Source organism: Lipotes vexillifer, unplaced genomic scaffold, assembly GCF_000442215.2.
Source record: "Lipotes vexillifer unplaced genomic scaffold, Lipotes_vexillifer_v1.1 scaffold371, whole genome shotgun sequence".
NCBI classification, from domain to species: Eukaryota; Metazoa; Chordata; class Mammalia; order Artiodactyla; family Lipotidae; genus Lipotes; species Lipotes vexillifer.
The window spans coordinates 2,000,709-2,016,804 of NW_006786304.1; the positions used below are offsets into that span (position 1 = coordinate 2,000,709).

At 57.8% G+C, this 16,096-nt stretch overlaps 1 protein-coding gene across 1 annotated transcript in view; it reads right to left on the bottom strand.

Annotated features, from left to right (window-relative positions):
• CLPTM1 (CLPTM1 regulator of GABA type A receptor forward trafficking) overlaps window positions 1-16,096 on the bottom strand; it is a 31,111-nt gene that overhangs the window by 3,175 nt on the left and 11,840 nt on the right. The window contains 10 exon segments of the mRNA XM_007458549.1: window positions 1-128; window positions 435-530; window positions 798-988; window positions 3,174-3,267; window positions 4,427-4,671; window positions 5,262-5,382; window positions 6,194-6,279; window positions 10,663-10,780; window positions 13,083-13,241; window positions 14,803-14,926. Of these exon segments, the coding sequence (XP_007458611.1) occupies window positions 1-128; window positions 435-530; window positions 798-988; window positions 3,174-3,267; window positions 4,427-4,671; window positions 5,262-5,382; window positions 6,194-6,279; window positions 10,663-10,780; window positions 13,083-13,241; window positions 14,803-14,926 (1,362 nt within the window).

A 16,096-nucleotide genomic window follows, 5' to 3' on the forward strand; every position in this document is an offset into this window, starting at 1 on the left:
AGCAGGAAGCCATAGAGCATGCTGAGCACCCAGGAGTACCAGCCCTTGTGCTCCAGGTACAGGAGGCTGTAGACGGCATAGCAGCCCAGGAGTGGGAAGAGGATCCAAGACAGGTACCGGAACGCCATCTGTGGGGCACAGGGTGGGGCTGGGACCCAGCTCCTTGGGCCCCACTTGGCACCCCTGCTCCCCGCCCTCACACACCCACACCTGGTCTGGCAGGCCAGCCCGGGGGAATTTCCAGGTGGCCCCGGGAACTCTGGACTCGGCCAGGAAGGATATATGGCAAGCAGGGGACACTAGAGGGTATGATGCAAGCCATGAAGCATGGGCCTGTCAGCCAACAGGCAGACATCCCAGCCCGTGTCCTGAGCCCCCAGGAGCGTGTGGCTACCCGGAGACCCTCCCTGGGGCCCACTGTGGGGGACACTCACGTCGTCATACACTTTGGTCGAAGACTCAACGTATGTTGACTTGTCTTTGAAGGTTGGGCGGGGGAAGAGTCCTGCCACCTTGTGCTCCCGGTCCAGCTGCGGACAGGGAGGGAGGCTGCAGTCAGCTGCCACGCTGGCTCCTGTCCCCCAAGCCAGTTCCAGCTCCCGCCCTTCCCCACCGTTCCCAGTTCCCCTGACCCATGTGTGACCCGAAAAATCCCCTGGTGCGAAAATCCCCTTGGTCTTGGGAGTGTGGCAGGCGTTGGGAATCCCCTAGGGGCCAGCTCCAGGGTCTGGCTGGGCCACACGACCCCGCTCCCACCCCCGGGCAGCTTCTGAAACAGCATGGCAGCCTGGCCTTACCCGGACATCCATGACCTTGGTGATCTTCCAGAGGTCGATGAGGACCCCGATGAAGACGCTGACCTGGACCACGAAGTTGGTCTCGTTGTCCAGGATATAGAGGAGGACCACGAAAGACTGGAAGACGCCAAAGAAGACGGAGCGCACGGACAGGCCCTCCAAGGACTGCCGGCTGTTCCAGAACTGGATATCTGCGCACAGGAGTTGGGGAGGAAGCTAGGAGGGTGAGGAGCCCCCGAGTCCCCGAGCTCCCTCAAGCCCCGTCCTCCTCACACCCCCGGGGCAGCGCTGGGTCTGCCACGGGAGGAGGGTGCACACTACTCCCCCTTGCGGTGAGAGTCTGGCTCCACAGGCGCCAGCCGGAGCCCCAGGCAGGCAGGATCTCTGCAGTCTCACACTGGACACACCCTGCCCCCCAGGGTGCGGTCAGTCCCTTGACTGGCAGTGACGGTGGCGGTGACTGCTGCCATGTGCCGGTGCTCCCCAATCACTAAGTGCCACATCCCTAAGGCCACACAGCCTGACCTGGGAGAATCTGCAATGGAAGCCGGGTCTGTGTGACAACAGACTTGAGCTGTCCGCCATGGCACCGTGGCGCCTCTGCTGGGTGGGAAGGTCTGGGCCATGCACTTCAAGACCGCCTCTTCCAGCCCACCACCCCGAACCTGTGAAGGAACCAGCCCACATTCCCTGGCGGTCCAGCGGTTAAGACTCCACGCTTCCACTGCAGTGGGCGTGGGTTTAATCCCTGGTCAGGGCACTAAGATCCCGCATGCCGTGAGGTGTGGCCAAAAAAAAAAAAAAAAACGGGACCGGCCCACAGACGCGCTCAGAACATGCACAGGGGCCACGGGCTCTGCTCTCCAACCACAGCTTCTTCCAGTACTACTCTCCCGGGCCCCCGCCACCCACCCCAGGGCCCAGCTCGGCTCCTTTCCCAGCCCTGGTCTTCCCATCGGCCAGACGAGGAAAACGGGGCCACTGGACTCTGCCTGGACTGTGTGTCCAACACCTGCTGCCACAGCAGGCCGACCCAGCACGATGCCCGTCTTCCAGGCGAGAAGCCGTGCCCGAGGTCACACAGGGGCGAGACCCGGGTGCTGGCCACCCCCCCCCACCCCGGCTCTGACTCTGATTCCAGAGCTCCAGCACACCCGGTAGGCTTACACCTCTCCCTTCAAACCATCAGACCCTGAGGAGATATGAAGGGGACACTCACAGGAGCCCGCCCAATCCTAACTGGGAAGAATGCATCTGAAGACAGGGTTCTGGTGGGGGTGGGTGGATCCGAGTGCTGCCTCAGAGCAGAGAGGCAGCAAGCACGGGGTGTAAGGTCGGGCTCGCCCAGGGCCCATGCCCTTGCTCTGTGACCCTGAGCAAGTAACCACCCCCTCTGTGCCTTCATCTGTCATTAGGAAAAAAGGGACCCTAGGGGACCCAGCTTGCCGTCAGCAAGAGCGTTTGCAAGCATGTGCCCACCTGGCACAGCCAGGGCTCCACGTACCACGGCTAACACACGCCTCCCTACTGGGGTGAGCACCACTTACTGTTTGGTTTTGATGTCATAATTTTCCAGAAGGTAACTCAATCATGGCAATGTCCTCTTAATAAGAATGATGATGATAACAATAATACCCATTACTACTGCCACTTCCAGAGGCTGCAGAGCAGCAGGCCTCCTTCAGACCAGGGTTCTCTAGGACAAGGAAGAAGTGGCCAGCAGGGCCTGGAGTACGAGGTGGGGGCTGGAGAAGGCTGCCTGGATCTAAATCCTGGCCTTGCCACTTGGGAGCTGTGTGACTGTGGGCCAGTAACCAACCTCCCCAAGCCTCCGGGTCCTTTGCTATGATAGTGGGCTAACGACGCTTCCTCACGGGGCTGTGGCTGCAGGGCTCCAACCGTGCCTGGCATGTGGCCAGTGCCCCTCAAACGCTGGCCATCACCACTGCTGGCCTTTGGACCCTCGGGGCCCTCTGGGACAGGGCTGTCACTTTCCCACTCAGGTGGGCCCTGTCCACTCAACCCGAGGGGTCTTTCCCAACAGGCGGCCTGCCGGGCAGGGCGGCAGAAGCGGCTCTGGGGCTTCCCTGCTCCCGGCCTTGGAGTTCCCCGGCCCTGCTTCCTGGCGGCGCTGTCCTGGCCTTTGCCAGAACACCGGGCCCATCCCCTCCCCCAGCACCACGCCCGGTAGATGGGAGTTTCTGGGCTGGGAGTTGGCTGCTGCTCACCAGGCCTCTGGAGAGTGGGGCTGACAGGCCCCAGGTAGGGGGAGGGCCCAAGAGGAAGAGGGAAGGAGCAGGCCCTATCCTCCCACCACACACCCCCTTGTCCCCAGTCCCCCACGGCCTCTCACAGGGCCCGGGGTCGCACCCTTACCGTTCTTGAAGGCCAGGAACTCAAAGACACTGTGGACAATGGACACGATGATGGTGAGCGCCAGCAGGTAGGGGTTGGTCTCCAGGAGGGCAACCTGGGGTGGGGGTGGGGGAGATGCTGTAAGCGCTGCCGTGCCCAGGCCGGGGGCTGACCGCTGCAGTGCTCTCATCAGCCGACCCATCTCTCCTTGCTCTGGGCCCTGGAAGAACCTGCTGATGTTCCCCAGACCTGACGCCAAGGCTCCCCAGCGGGGTGTAGTGCTGGCCGGGAGGAGAGCAGGTCAGAGACGGGCCCAGAGAGGCGGGCGAGGGATGCACGGAGAGGGAGGGAGAAAGGTGGAGACAGAGGAGAGATGGGCAGACAGTGATGGGGGTAGGCAGAGAAATAGCTGAGGGAGATGAAGGGAGTCAGAGCCAGGGACAGAAACCCAACACCAAAGACAGCCCCGGGCAAGCGCAGACCAGGCTCAACAAGACAGACACAGGCAGAGAAGAATGATATTCAAGGACACAGTGAGAGGGAGCAGACACAGAGAGTCAGAGCCCAAAGTCAGGCAGGCAGAACATGGGGCCGAAGAAGCAGGGAGGGGTAGATCCAGACCCGGAGGGCCGGGCCTTGCAAACAGAAAAGCCGTGACAAGGAGGACCATGGGGACTTCCCTGGTGGCACAGTGGTTGAGAGTCCGCCTGCCAATGCAGGGGACACGGGTTCGGTCCCACATGCTGCAGAGCAAATACTTCCCTGGTGGCACAGTGGTTGAGAGTCCGCCTGCCAATGCAGGGGACACGGGTTCGATCCCACATGCTGCAGAGCAAATAAGCCCCTGAGCCACAACTACTGAGCCGGCGCTCTAGAGCCCGTGAGCCACAACTACTGAGCCTGTGCTCCGCAACAAGAGAAGCCACTACAATGAGAAGCCCGCGCACCGCAACGAAGAGTAGCCCCCGGTCACTGCAACTAGAAAAAGCCCATGAGCAACAGTGAAGACCCAACGCAGCCAAAAATAAGTAAATAAATTTAAAAAAAAAAAAAGGAGGACCGTGGAAGCCTCAGAGGCAGGACCCCCAGAGTCAGGCAGAGCCAGAGGGCCGAGTGCCTGTTTCCTGCCCACTGCAGGGAGGGCGGCTGGGAGGTTGTGAAACTGTGGGCAGGGGAGCATCCGCTCGCAGCCCCCAGGCCGTCGGCCTGGCCCACTTCCCCTTCCCCTCCTGCAGCCAGGAAGGGGCTGGGAGCCTCCCGCCACCCCCCCCCACCTTCACCGAGTCCTGCTCCTCATCTGACTGCTCGTACAGCTCGTCGCCCAGGAAGTTCCAGGGCGACTTGGTGCTCTGGGCGGCGTAGAGCTGCCAGCGCCAGAGCGAGAGCGGGCAGAAGGAGACGCGGAGGGGCAGGCTGGCCAGACTCTCGTTGATGGGGTAGTAGTCCTTCTGCAGGTTCCAGTAGTCGTTGAAGTAGATGATGGGGTAGTAGTCACCGCTCACGGCATCAAACTTCACATCTGTAGGCACACGGGGCAGGGGTTACCGCTCAGCCTGGACCAGAGGCCACAGGCACCCACGGGGGTGGGGAGACCCCTCAGCCTCCGAGGACAAAGGTGTCAAATCCGGATGTTTGCAGGGACCCAGTGGGGCCCCTGGGACAGAGACTGGGGCACAGGGAACATTTCTGGGCTGTGCCAAGGAGTCAGGGAGAGGGCAGGCTAGGGAGGGCTGGGTAGGCCCTGGCTGAAGGGGACAGCTGCAGCTCAGCTCCAGACTGTGGCTGCCCCGAGGCTCTCCACTCGCCAGGCTTTAGTAAAAGAAGTCAGAAACCTGGGTTCCTAAGTGATGCTGCCCCAATTTCCAAGGCTGGCAACGGATGCACCTTTTCCGAAAAAAGCTCATAGCTGGACGAGACCAGTTTGGACACAAGGTGATCAGGGCTGGGGTCACCAGGGGGTGTGGGAGGGAGAGAAAGAGGAGTGTCTAGAGGGGCGGGGCAGGAAGCTTGGGAGGGTGGAGACCTAGTCAGAGATCTCGGGCTTGGGGTGGGGCCAGGAGACAAGAAAATGGCCTGGTCAGGAGCCCGAGCGGGTGGCCGGGGGCTCACACTGGTCCAGGGGAGGAGGCACGCTGCCCTTCACCCACGGCGTGTGGTCGTCCACAATGTTGATGGTGATGTTGGGGTGCCAGTGGGAGATCACCTCCACAGGCCCGTAATCCTCAGCCCTCTGAGGGGAGACAGGGGGTGGTGGGTCTCAGAGGCACCCGCCCGCTTCCTCCTGAGGACTCCCGTGACAGTCGCGACAGCAGAAGAGCAACCACCACAGCGACCGCTGGCAGAGGGCTCACGCTGGCCAGTCCCCGCGCCAGCCTCTAGACCCCGCTGCCCTGGCTCCCCCCAGCCACCTGATGGAGCAGAAAACCCAGGCCTGCCCATCTGGATGGGACGGCGCACCAGGCTGCAAAGTACAGCCTCACGACCGCACAAGTGTGGGACCTGCACGCAGCCTCCATGCTCAGGGGCCGCCCTCCCGCCTGGAACCACCTCGTGGAGAGAGGAAGGCTCCTGGTGCCACCACGGGTTAATGTCCCTGGATGAATCAGGAGTATCCCTTCTAGAGCCAATGCTAGCAGGCACCTCATCTGTGCCGGGCCGAGCCCGGGCTCTGGGGCCCGGCTGCTTGGGTGTGAATCCCAGCCCTGCCACTTCCTGGCTGTGATACCTCGTGTAAGTCTCCTTGTGACGGGACTCACCCAACAGGGCTGGCGCGACGCTTCCAGGTGGGTGCGTGTACGGCGCACAGAGCACCCGCCCTGCCACTGCTGGAGGTCAGCTGTAGCCGTGCCGGCAGCGCCCCCACTCCCTGAGCGCTAGCTCTACGTTCTAACCCAGTTTCCAGGGAGGGAAACTGAGGCTCAGAGAGGTGAAAGCCCCCAGCTGCTCAGTGGTGGTGTCAGAAGACAACCCCGTGGTCCGGCTGCTGGGCTGGGAACGGGCCGGACGGCACCCCAGAACTGGACGGCTCTGCTCGTGTTTACCTTGATCATTTCTGGGTCAGCTTCCGTCTCTCCCGTCAACAGGTTCTTGGTTTTCTGAAACCGCCGGCGCTTGTATTTGTTGATCACTGAGGGTGAGGAGGCAGGGAAGGGGGGCGGATGTGAGACCTGCTGGCACTCGCGGGCCCCAGGCCCCAGGCCCCAGGCCCCGGCCCACCCGGTTCCCGGCTCCCACTCTTCCACCCACCAGCCGACGATAACGGCAACCAGAAAGCCTGCACTGCCTTCTCAAATCTCACCCCGGCCCCAGGTTCCCCATCTTTACAGTGGCACCGGCATCCACCAAATTGCCCCAGGGGTCTCCTCCTCCAGGATTTGCTGCATCTGTTCCATCAGCCCACCCCGGGTGAATGGCCCCTCCCGCACATGCCTCAGATATGACCACTGCCTCCCACCTCCAGAGCCCCACCCCAGGCCGGCCATGTCGCCCCCTCCTGGATGACTGCAGTCACCTCCTCACTGGCCTCCCAGTGGCCACTCTTGCCCCTAAGATCCAAGTAACTGATCGAGTCACCCCACTGCCTCAGAATCCTAGACAGCTCCCGCTGCCCCGGGCAGGGCCCCTGACGTGCTCACCACGGCCCCACCAACCTCAGCCCTCGCCACCTCTCATCTTTGCGCACCCCACTCCTTCCTCCTCAAATGCGCCGACCTTGAGCCTGCAGGCGTGCTGCTGCGCCACCCCGGCAGGGATCCAGCGTGGCTGGGATCTTCCTGGTTGGCTCCTTCTCCCCCTTCCAGCCCCTGGTTAAATGTCCCTTCCGTCCACTCCACTGAAGGCGGCTCCCGGAGCCCGGGCGGGCTCCTCGCCATTTCTGTTTCCTTCACCACAGTTCATCATGACCCACTGGTTCACCTGCCCACTGGTTTACTTGTTTGCTGTCTGCCCCCTCAACCAGTCTGCAAACCCCAGGTGGGGCCGGGCCCGTTTTGAGCCCTGCCGTATCCCCCCCCAGTGACGAACAGCAGCATTGATAAACATGAACAGGTGTGCCGAGACAGGGCCGGAGAAGGCCCAGAGCCGCCAACGCGAGAAATACTTTGGGGCTGTGAATCCCCGGGCAGGAGTGGACCTCACTTCCTCTTGCAGAGGCCAGGTCAGCCACGGGCTCCCTGCCACGCTGCCCCCAAACCCTGCCAAGACACGCCAGGAGGACAGGGCTGGTGCTTGTTCATGCTCCATCTCCCCACCTCCACCCGGGTCTGGGTAACACTTCAGCTCCCCCTTATGCTGGGACAACACATGGCCTGTCCCTCCCGTGATTTCTCCATCCTGCCCCCAGGTGCTAGGGAGAGATGGGGAAATGGAAGAGGGAGCTGGCCAAGAGTGGGGGCCCTGGGGTCACCTCCTGGCTCTGTCTCCCATGAACTGAGGGACGTTGGTGAGCTCCATCACCTTCCCGGGCCTCAGTCCCCCCTCTGGAGAATGGGGATTAAAGCCTCGCCTCTTCTGGGCAGGACCACTGCGAAGTGGCTCTCTGCTCTACAGAGCTCAGCCGGCAGAGCACCCCTGCATGTCACACTGACACACGCCACAGGGCCCAGATCCCTCCCACCCGCTCAGAACCAGGGGCTTCTGGATTCTATGGATGAGCTCAAGTTCAAAACCACTTCTGGGAATTGACTCAGGGTTTCAGCCAGGGGGGGGGGGGGGGCAGCTGCTCTTACAGTTTCCATGAATATCATCCCATCACTTCTATCACAATTAACGCATTTGAGACCTTGCTCCCACATCAGGGGAAAGCAGTAAACACCCAAGGGTGGGCATCCTGGAGAATAAATTCCCCGGGGACATGCTCCGCTGCTGTCACACCCATGAGAGGCTGTCCAGGGAAGGGAGGGACCGTGCCCTGCCAGCCCCAGAGGCGAGAGGCTCTGGCTCAGGTGGAGAACGTTCTGCAACTTGGTGGCATCCAGATGGGGTTATGATATGAGATGGACCTGGCTTCCGTAGGGAGGAAGAAGCCCCCTTTTCTTGGAGTTAAACTACACCCTGAGCACTGACAATGTGGCTGGTTGAAACTGAAATGTGCTGTGAGTGCAAAATACACACTGGAATTTGAAAATTAGTGCAGGAGAAAGAAGAGTGAAAGTACCTCGTTAATTTTTTTATACTGATTACATGTTGAAATGACAACACGTTGACCTCAATAAATTACTAACATTCATTTTATGGCCTTTTTTTTTTTTTTTTAACGTGGCCACTTAGAAAACTTACAATGCCTTCTGTGGCGGGTACTGTATCCCTCTGGGACAGTACTGTGCTAGGGTGCTGATCACTGGCCCTTTGGGGAAGGGAGGAGGGGGCTCTTCTGATCCCACACTCTCGCTCTATGCCCTGGAGTGGGCCGGTGGCCAGCTCCGTGTCCCTTCAAGCCCCTGCCCTAAGGGGGCCCAGGTGTGAGGCAAGCCTGGGGGATCCTGGTGGTTTCCCAGGTCCACAGGCTGCAGATTCTATTTTGCAGACCGCACCAACATCTGTCACGCTGACCATGAACACGACCTCACCACACAGTGACATGGATCACATTCACCAGAGACGAAACCACAAAAGATGCTGGCATTGAGCATGGCTGATCAGTGTAACTGGGACGCAAGCAAGCAGCCGCCCACCTGGGTCACATTCAAAGCAACCTCTGAAGTGTCAGGCACATGTAACCCAGACTTTCGGGGACACCTCCGTGGGGATGGCCCCTGCAGGCCACGCCCCTCAGCCCGCCTCTGCCCACAGCTTCGCAGATGCGCTCCATGGAAGCCAGCCAGCCAGCCAGCCAGCCGGGCGGAACGCCCTACAGAGCACGGTCCGCAGACATACTTGCTTAGAACAGCGCTTAGCACACCTGGGGAACTTTTCCAAATCAGCTTTGGGTACTGACATACAGTCACTAGAGTTTTGTTTCATCCAGTGTAGATGGTCACAAAAAAAATTCTCATCCTTTGGGTTATTTTTATACCAGAAGAGGTAGGAAAAGACCTAACCCGTGCAAATTAAAGCACATCTGTCCCTGCGCCACACAAAACAGCCACAGGGATCTTAACCAAGTCCACAGGCGCAGTAGAATCAAAGTGAGGTGGGGCACGCAAAATTCACATGAAGGGAACGCGGGGCTTTTGGGAGGGGGGGGTGTGGAGGGCTGTCTGTTCTCTAGATCTGCTGAAACTGAAGTGCAGCGAGAGAGTCCCACAGCTGCCGATCAGGAGACAGTGGACTCAAGGACAAAAGACACGAAGGGCAGGCAAAAAAAATGCCAACAATTATTAACCTCATGGAAAAGGAGATGTTGGACAGGAAAGGAAAAATAAACTACACACACCACATGGTTCAGATGGGAAGAGGAGTCTCATACCCCAAACCATCTGAATGCCAAACATGAGTCTAATCAAACTATGCTCCCGAGTTGAGATCAAAACCATCTGAATGCCGAACATGAGTCTAATCAAACTATGCTCCTGAGTTGAGATTTCCTCTTCCAGAGTAGGAAGTCAAGAGATAATGTCAAAACTGAAAAACCAAGAAATTGCATTATCATCTTATTATTGGGAGCCTTGGAGATTAAGTAGCAGAAACAGCTAAAGCAGTTGCCTGTGGGGAGTGGAAAATGGGGGAACACAAGATGGGGAGAGCAGGAGACAGATGAGTGTCGCTGTCTGGTTAAATTACTTGAATTTTAAACCATGCACTTATAACAAGAGATTTCAAAAAAATTTTTTTAAAGAAGATGCCCTGGGCAGAGAGAATCTGTTTCAAAATGAGGCCGTGTCAGAAGTCCCAAATGGCCACAGTTCTGACCCAGGGCTTCTTGGGGGTCACCGGCAGTCCTGCGGTTTGCTCACCCAATCAGGATTCTCAGGGGGGCACCAGGAGGGTGGCCAGCGAGGTGAGAACGGGGCCTGTCTGGTGACGTGGCCCTCACCAGCTTGCCTCGTCAAGGGAGGCCTTACTCAGAGGTGTGCGTGCGGGGGCGGAGGCTCACAGCGCAGCCATGCAGGACACATTCAAACCCGCAGCCTGGGAGCCTCGCACGGCCCCGTAGGAGCCCCCAGGGCGGTCACTGGGCAGCACCCATTCCAGGAGCAGCCGACACAGATGCAATCACGGAGAGCACACCGGATGCAACTAATGGCAAAGGGCCTCCAGTCTCCCTCTGCTCATTTAATCTAGCCATCGTTCTCTCACAGGCTATTCTGGAGTGTCTGCTCTACCAGGCCCGGTACCGTGCACATGCCGGCCTCGCCCTTCCTCTTCTTGGAAGTCCCTTTCTCCACCTGCTCTTTCTAAGCCGATTCCTCTCCTGCCTGCCCACGGGTGTCCAGAGGCATGCAGGGTACATGGGGTTCGAGCCCGGCCACCACCCCCAGCCTCCCTGAGCACAGGGTTCCTGCCTGCCCTCGTGGACCTGGGAGTCCAGGCCCGCGGCACCATGGGGGCCCCAGGACGGAGAGGGACTTACTCCGGGACGTGTGGACCGTGGCGAGCCGGCGGTACAGCGCCTTCTGCCGGGGGTCCGGGTGGAAGCCGCTCTTGGTGAAGTAGGCGTGGATGTAGATGGAGCCGTTCTGCTGGACGCTCTGCAAGGCGGTCCGACGGGGACGAGCAACAGTGAAGCCCCTCGTGACGCACGCCCCCCATGGCTTCCTCACCCCCGTCTACCGAGTGTTCAGGGTGGGCAGTGTAGTTACACGGTTAGGGGCCAGACACTGGAGTCAGGCTCAAATTCAAAACCAGGCTCTAGCACACAATGGCTGTGTGGCCTCAGGCTTCGCCTCGCTGAGCCTCAGGGCCCACCCGCAGGACGCAGATCATCAGCACTGAGGGCACAGCAGGGCTGTAAGGATTACCTGAGAGTGCTGAGCACGGTCACTCAAGCACAGAATAGGAGCTCAATAAACGTCAGCAGCCTTAATTCATTAAACGGTAAAACAACGAAGGCCGGATACCACTCTGGCACTTCAAATGGTAACTGCCCAATCCAGTGAGTTCACATCCGTATAACTCACGTAAACCTTGGGCACTGGGTCATGTTATTACCCCCATTTTCCAGATGTGGTGACTGGGGCTCACACAGAGAGGCTACATGCAGCGAGTAAGTGGATCCGAACCCAGTCTGTGGGCTCTCCGTGGCCCTGCCTCTCACCGTCTGTGTCCTACCTCTCTGCCCGGGCCTTTCACCTACTATTCTCACCCCCCTGCCACACCCACCCAGACGAGGAAACTGAAGTGGGGTGGCCACCTGCCTGAGGCGCAGGGTGGGTGGCCGAGGCCGCACTGCAGCCTGTCTGACCTTCGTGGTAAGCTGGGATTCACCTGGCCACGCTGTGTCCTCACTTCCCTGCCTTTTAAGTCCACCTCTGTGTCAACCATGTTTTTATATTTCATGCTGTTTTCACATCTGGCAGGGAAGAGACCGCCCCTCCCAGGGCTAGCTGATCCCTGGAAATAATAAACAACTCGCCTAACTTTGAACATACCTTTAAAATGCAGACCAACAAACCCCAGTCCACACCCCAGCCACCCCCTTAGGGACTGGCAAGCAGGCCAGTCCTAAGGTGTTTCCCCACCTGCCCTGCCTTTCCTGCGGAAACCTCAATAAAGGCTTCGGCCTAGGCCTCCCCTTGCCCCTTCCGCTCCTGTCCAAACCTGGTGCTTCCCCATGTGGCCCTCCGTAGTGTGGTGGGCCCCCTCCTCTTGGGAAATGTAAGTAGTAAATTCTTCTTCCAATGGCCTTGGCCTGTGTCGCTGCTCAGTCACCTCCATAAATTAAAATCAAGTACAACTTAGACACTCTCCCACCACAGAGATGGGAAGGAGGGTTAGCACCAAGTCCTTGGAAGCTTCTCTCACTGCCTGGCTTACTGCCCCTCAGTCTTCCTCAGATCTGGGGTTGGGATCTGGGGGCTGGACGTGAAGTCTCAGTGGGAGCCACCTCTCAGCACGGGCTATCCTATCTGCCTCAGAAAGAATGCATCCAGCCACTGCTTCCAGCTACCCAAAGAGACCCAGACAGAGCCAGACAGAGCAGAGATGCTCCCTCCTCCCCAGGAGGCTGAGAAGAAGACTTGATGGGGAGAAAGGAATGAGAGAGCAGCCCCAAAGAGATGTCAACATTCACAGATTCATCAAATTCACTGATTATTCAACAGCCACTGATTCTGCACCCAGTCCTCTGCTGGGAAGAGCTGGGGACAGAGCTGTGACCAAGATGGTCCCATGGGGAAAACAGATCCATATTCAGGTAGTAACAACCCCCCAGAGCTGGCACGGCTTGCGTTGGGGAGCCCAGACAGGGTGCTGGCTGAGCCTGAGTGTCAGGGAGAGCTCCCTGGAGGAGGCAGGATTTGAACTGGGGTTGCCAGAGTCCAGAGCCAGACAGCCTGGGTTCAGTTCAGTTAACACTGGCTGTGTGACCTTGGGTGGGGCTTCTCTGTACCTCAGTTTCCTCATCAGTCAAATGGAAATAACAGTTCCCACTTCCTAGGGTTGCTGGGAGGTTTCCACCAGTCAGCCCAGGCTGGTGCCCTGTACGTAGTAAGCACTCAATCAACATTAACTATTATTTTCAAACCAGGCTGGCTGACTGGCCACCCCCAGGGATGATTACTAATCTTTCACTGGTTTATACCACAGATTTACACAACCCTGAAAGTAGCTGGGAGGATCCTACGCCAATTCCAACTCCATCCAAATGGAGAGGTCGGGAAGACAAGGCCCAGAGACCTCAGGGACCTGCCTGTAGTCACAAAGCATGTGAACTGAGAGTAGAGCCAGGCTTGGAACCTGGACTCCCGATTGCAGGACTGGGAGCTGGTTCAAGGAAATGCCCTTGGTGCTAGCCGAGCAGCCTTGGGGCCAGAAACCAGAAGCTGTCCCCACCTGTGGAATGTCGAGCTCAGCAAAGTGCTCGTAGCAGCCGTCTGAGTTCTCGCCACTCGTCCAGTCGCCATACACAAGGTCATGCTGCTCCCAGAAGAGCGCTGATGTGGCATTAAAGTCTGTAAAGTGCTCGTGCTCTGAGATGTACACGTGCAGGTTCTGTTGGGAGGGGAAGCGGGGGGAGCTTAGTTAGGGCTGCTTATAGGACCCTCTGAAGGTTGACAGATAAAGAGCAGATGAAGAGCTGTGGCAGCAATAGCCCACTAATATGAACAATTTGTGCGGGGGGGGGGGGGGGAGCGGGGGTGGTTAGTGGAGAGAAGAGCAGCAGCAAGGAGAAAAAACTTTCCTCATACCCCCACCACGTCTATCCTGGTCTGAGTCTGTGATGTCTAAGAGCAAAAAACAATTAAACAATGGCCAGCCTGCCAATTAGAATCTGGGGTTAGAGAGGATCCGGACCTCCCTGAATCATCTCCCCTCTCAGCCTCTCATGGGCTTCTTGGTCAGAGCGCCGCAGGCTTATGGATAAAGCACAGTCAAGATGTGCAGGAGTGTCAGCCGGCTACTGAGAACCGAGGGGAACGGGGGAGCTGGCCTCAGAGAACTCCCTCCTTTCCCAAGTCCCCGTGGCCATCCTTGTCCAGAGCCCAGAAGGCCCACTGATAAAGAACAGCTGAGTGGTGGTCGCCCTGCTGGCCAGAATTCCATGAAATCAGGAATCCCAGAGCTGCAGAGAACCGCAAAGGTGGGAGAAGTCGAGATTACTGAGGTTAGAACACCTGTTGCAGATGCTCCTGAACAAAGTCCTTCTACGCAGAAAGACCACCACCACAAACCCAAAAGAATTACTTGTTCCTTGTAAGTGTCACCTGAGTGACTCAGATTTCATGGGCTGAAGATGCACCTGGAGTCTCTCAACCCTGGACCCGTTCACAGACCTGACAGTGACCAGGGATCGGGGGGGGGGGGTGGGAGCGGGGGTAGTTAGTGGAGAGAAGAGCAGCAGCAAGTAGAATAAACTTTCCTCATACCCCCACCACGTCTATCCTGGTCTGAGTCTGTGATGTCTAAGAGCAAAAAACAATTAAACAATGGCCAGCCTGCCAATTAGAATCTGGGGTTAGAGAGGATCCGGACCTCCCTGAATCATCTCCCCTCTCAGCCTCTCATGGGCTTCTTGGTCAGAGCGCCGCAGGCTTATGGATAAAGCACAGTCAAGATGTGCAGGAGTGTCAGCCGGCTACTGAGAACCGAGGGGAACGGGGGAGCTGGCCTCAGAGAACTCCCTCCTTTCCCAAGTCCCCGTGGCCATCCTTGTCCAGAGCCCAGAAGGCCCACTGATAAAGAACAGCTGAGTGGTGGTCGCCCTGCTGGCCAGAATTCCATGAAATCAGGAATCCCAGAGCTGCAGAGAACCGCAAAGGTGGGAGAAGTCGAGATTACTGAGGTTAGAACACCTGTTGCAGATGCTCCTGAACAAAGTCCTTCTACGCAGAAAGACCACCACCACAAACCCAAAAGAATTACTTGTTCCTTGTAAGTGTCACCTGAGTGACTCAGATTTCATGGGCTGAAGATGCACCTGGAGTCTCTCAACCCTGGACCCGTTCACAGACCTGACAGTGACCAGGGATCGCGTCTGTCCCAGCAGCCCATGCCACTCCCCTACACCTTCGCCCCCTCCTCTCCCGGGTCTGGCCTCCCAGCCAGTGGTTACCATTAAAGTGTCTTTGGGGAACAGGTTGCGGCTGGCGACGCGTGGGGCTCCTCCGGGGCCTGCCTGGTCCTGAGGGGCCGGCCCGCGGCGGAACCAGCTGCTGATGGCCCAGATGATGAAGATCCTGAGGAGGCAAGCAGGGCAGGCGGTGAGTCTCCATGCCTTTTCTTTCCAACGTGGATCTGCTTGACCTTCTGACTCAGCGCCTGCTGCGGCCTGACCCGGGGGCTGATCGAGTATGGAGGGTCCCTGAGAAGGCAGTTGTAGGGCTGCTGAGAAGACAAGATGCCCCCAAAGGCCACGCCCGGGGGTAGACCCCAGATGCCTGGCACTGACTCCCTGGAGTCTGGCGGCCACAGGGCTGCAGGGGACCCTCGAAACCTCAGAACTAGGAAACCTAACGTCCCAGTCCCCTGGAATCCCAAAGTGTGAGAACCCTAGAACCTGGAATCCCAGCATTTTAGAGACACAGACATCAGGCAGAGCAACATTTCAGAACTTCAAATCAACTGAAAACTGCAGAAGCAAACAGTAAATAATGGGTGAGTCCCCATTTTTAGTAACACTGGGCTAGGTTATTCAGACCAACTTTCCCGTTGGAAACAACTTGGAAAAGCTTGATAAAAATGAATATACTAAGAATATACTAACACCAGTTTTACACTTACAATTATATATCTCGATATAGCAACATATTCTATATGTTCTTCTATTTTCTTATATATTTTTAATCAAGTTTATATATATATGTAAACATATATTTGTTTTTTAATTAATTAATTATTTAATTTATTTATTTTTGGCTGGGTTGGGTCTTCGTTGCTGTGCGTGGGCTTTCTCTAGTTGCAGCAAGCGGGGGCCACTCTTCATTGCAGTGTGCGGGTTTCTCACTGTGGTGGCTTCTCTTGTTGCCGAGCACGGGCTCTAGGTACCCGGGCTTCAGTAGTTGTGGCACACGGGCTTAGCTGCTCCACGGCATGTGGGATCTTCCCAGACCAGGGCTCGAACCCGTGTCCCCTGCACTGGCAGGTGGATCCTTAACCACTGCGCCACCAGGGAAGCCCTTCTTTACTTCTTAGGTTCCCATCCTCCTTTCAGTTTTTGCCTGGTAAGTCTGCAGTCTTGTCCATTCTTCAGTGCTTTTAAGAGTATATGTTTACAGGGCTTCCCTGGTGGCGCAGTGGTTGGGAGTCTGCCTGCCGATGCGGGGGACACGGGGTCGTGCCCCGGTCCGGGAAGATCCCACATGCTGCAGAGCGGCTGAGCCCGTGAGCCATGGCCGCTGAGCCTGCGC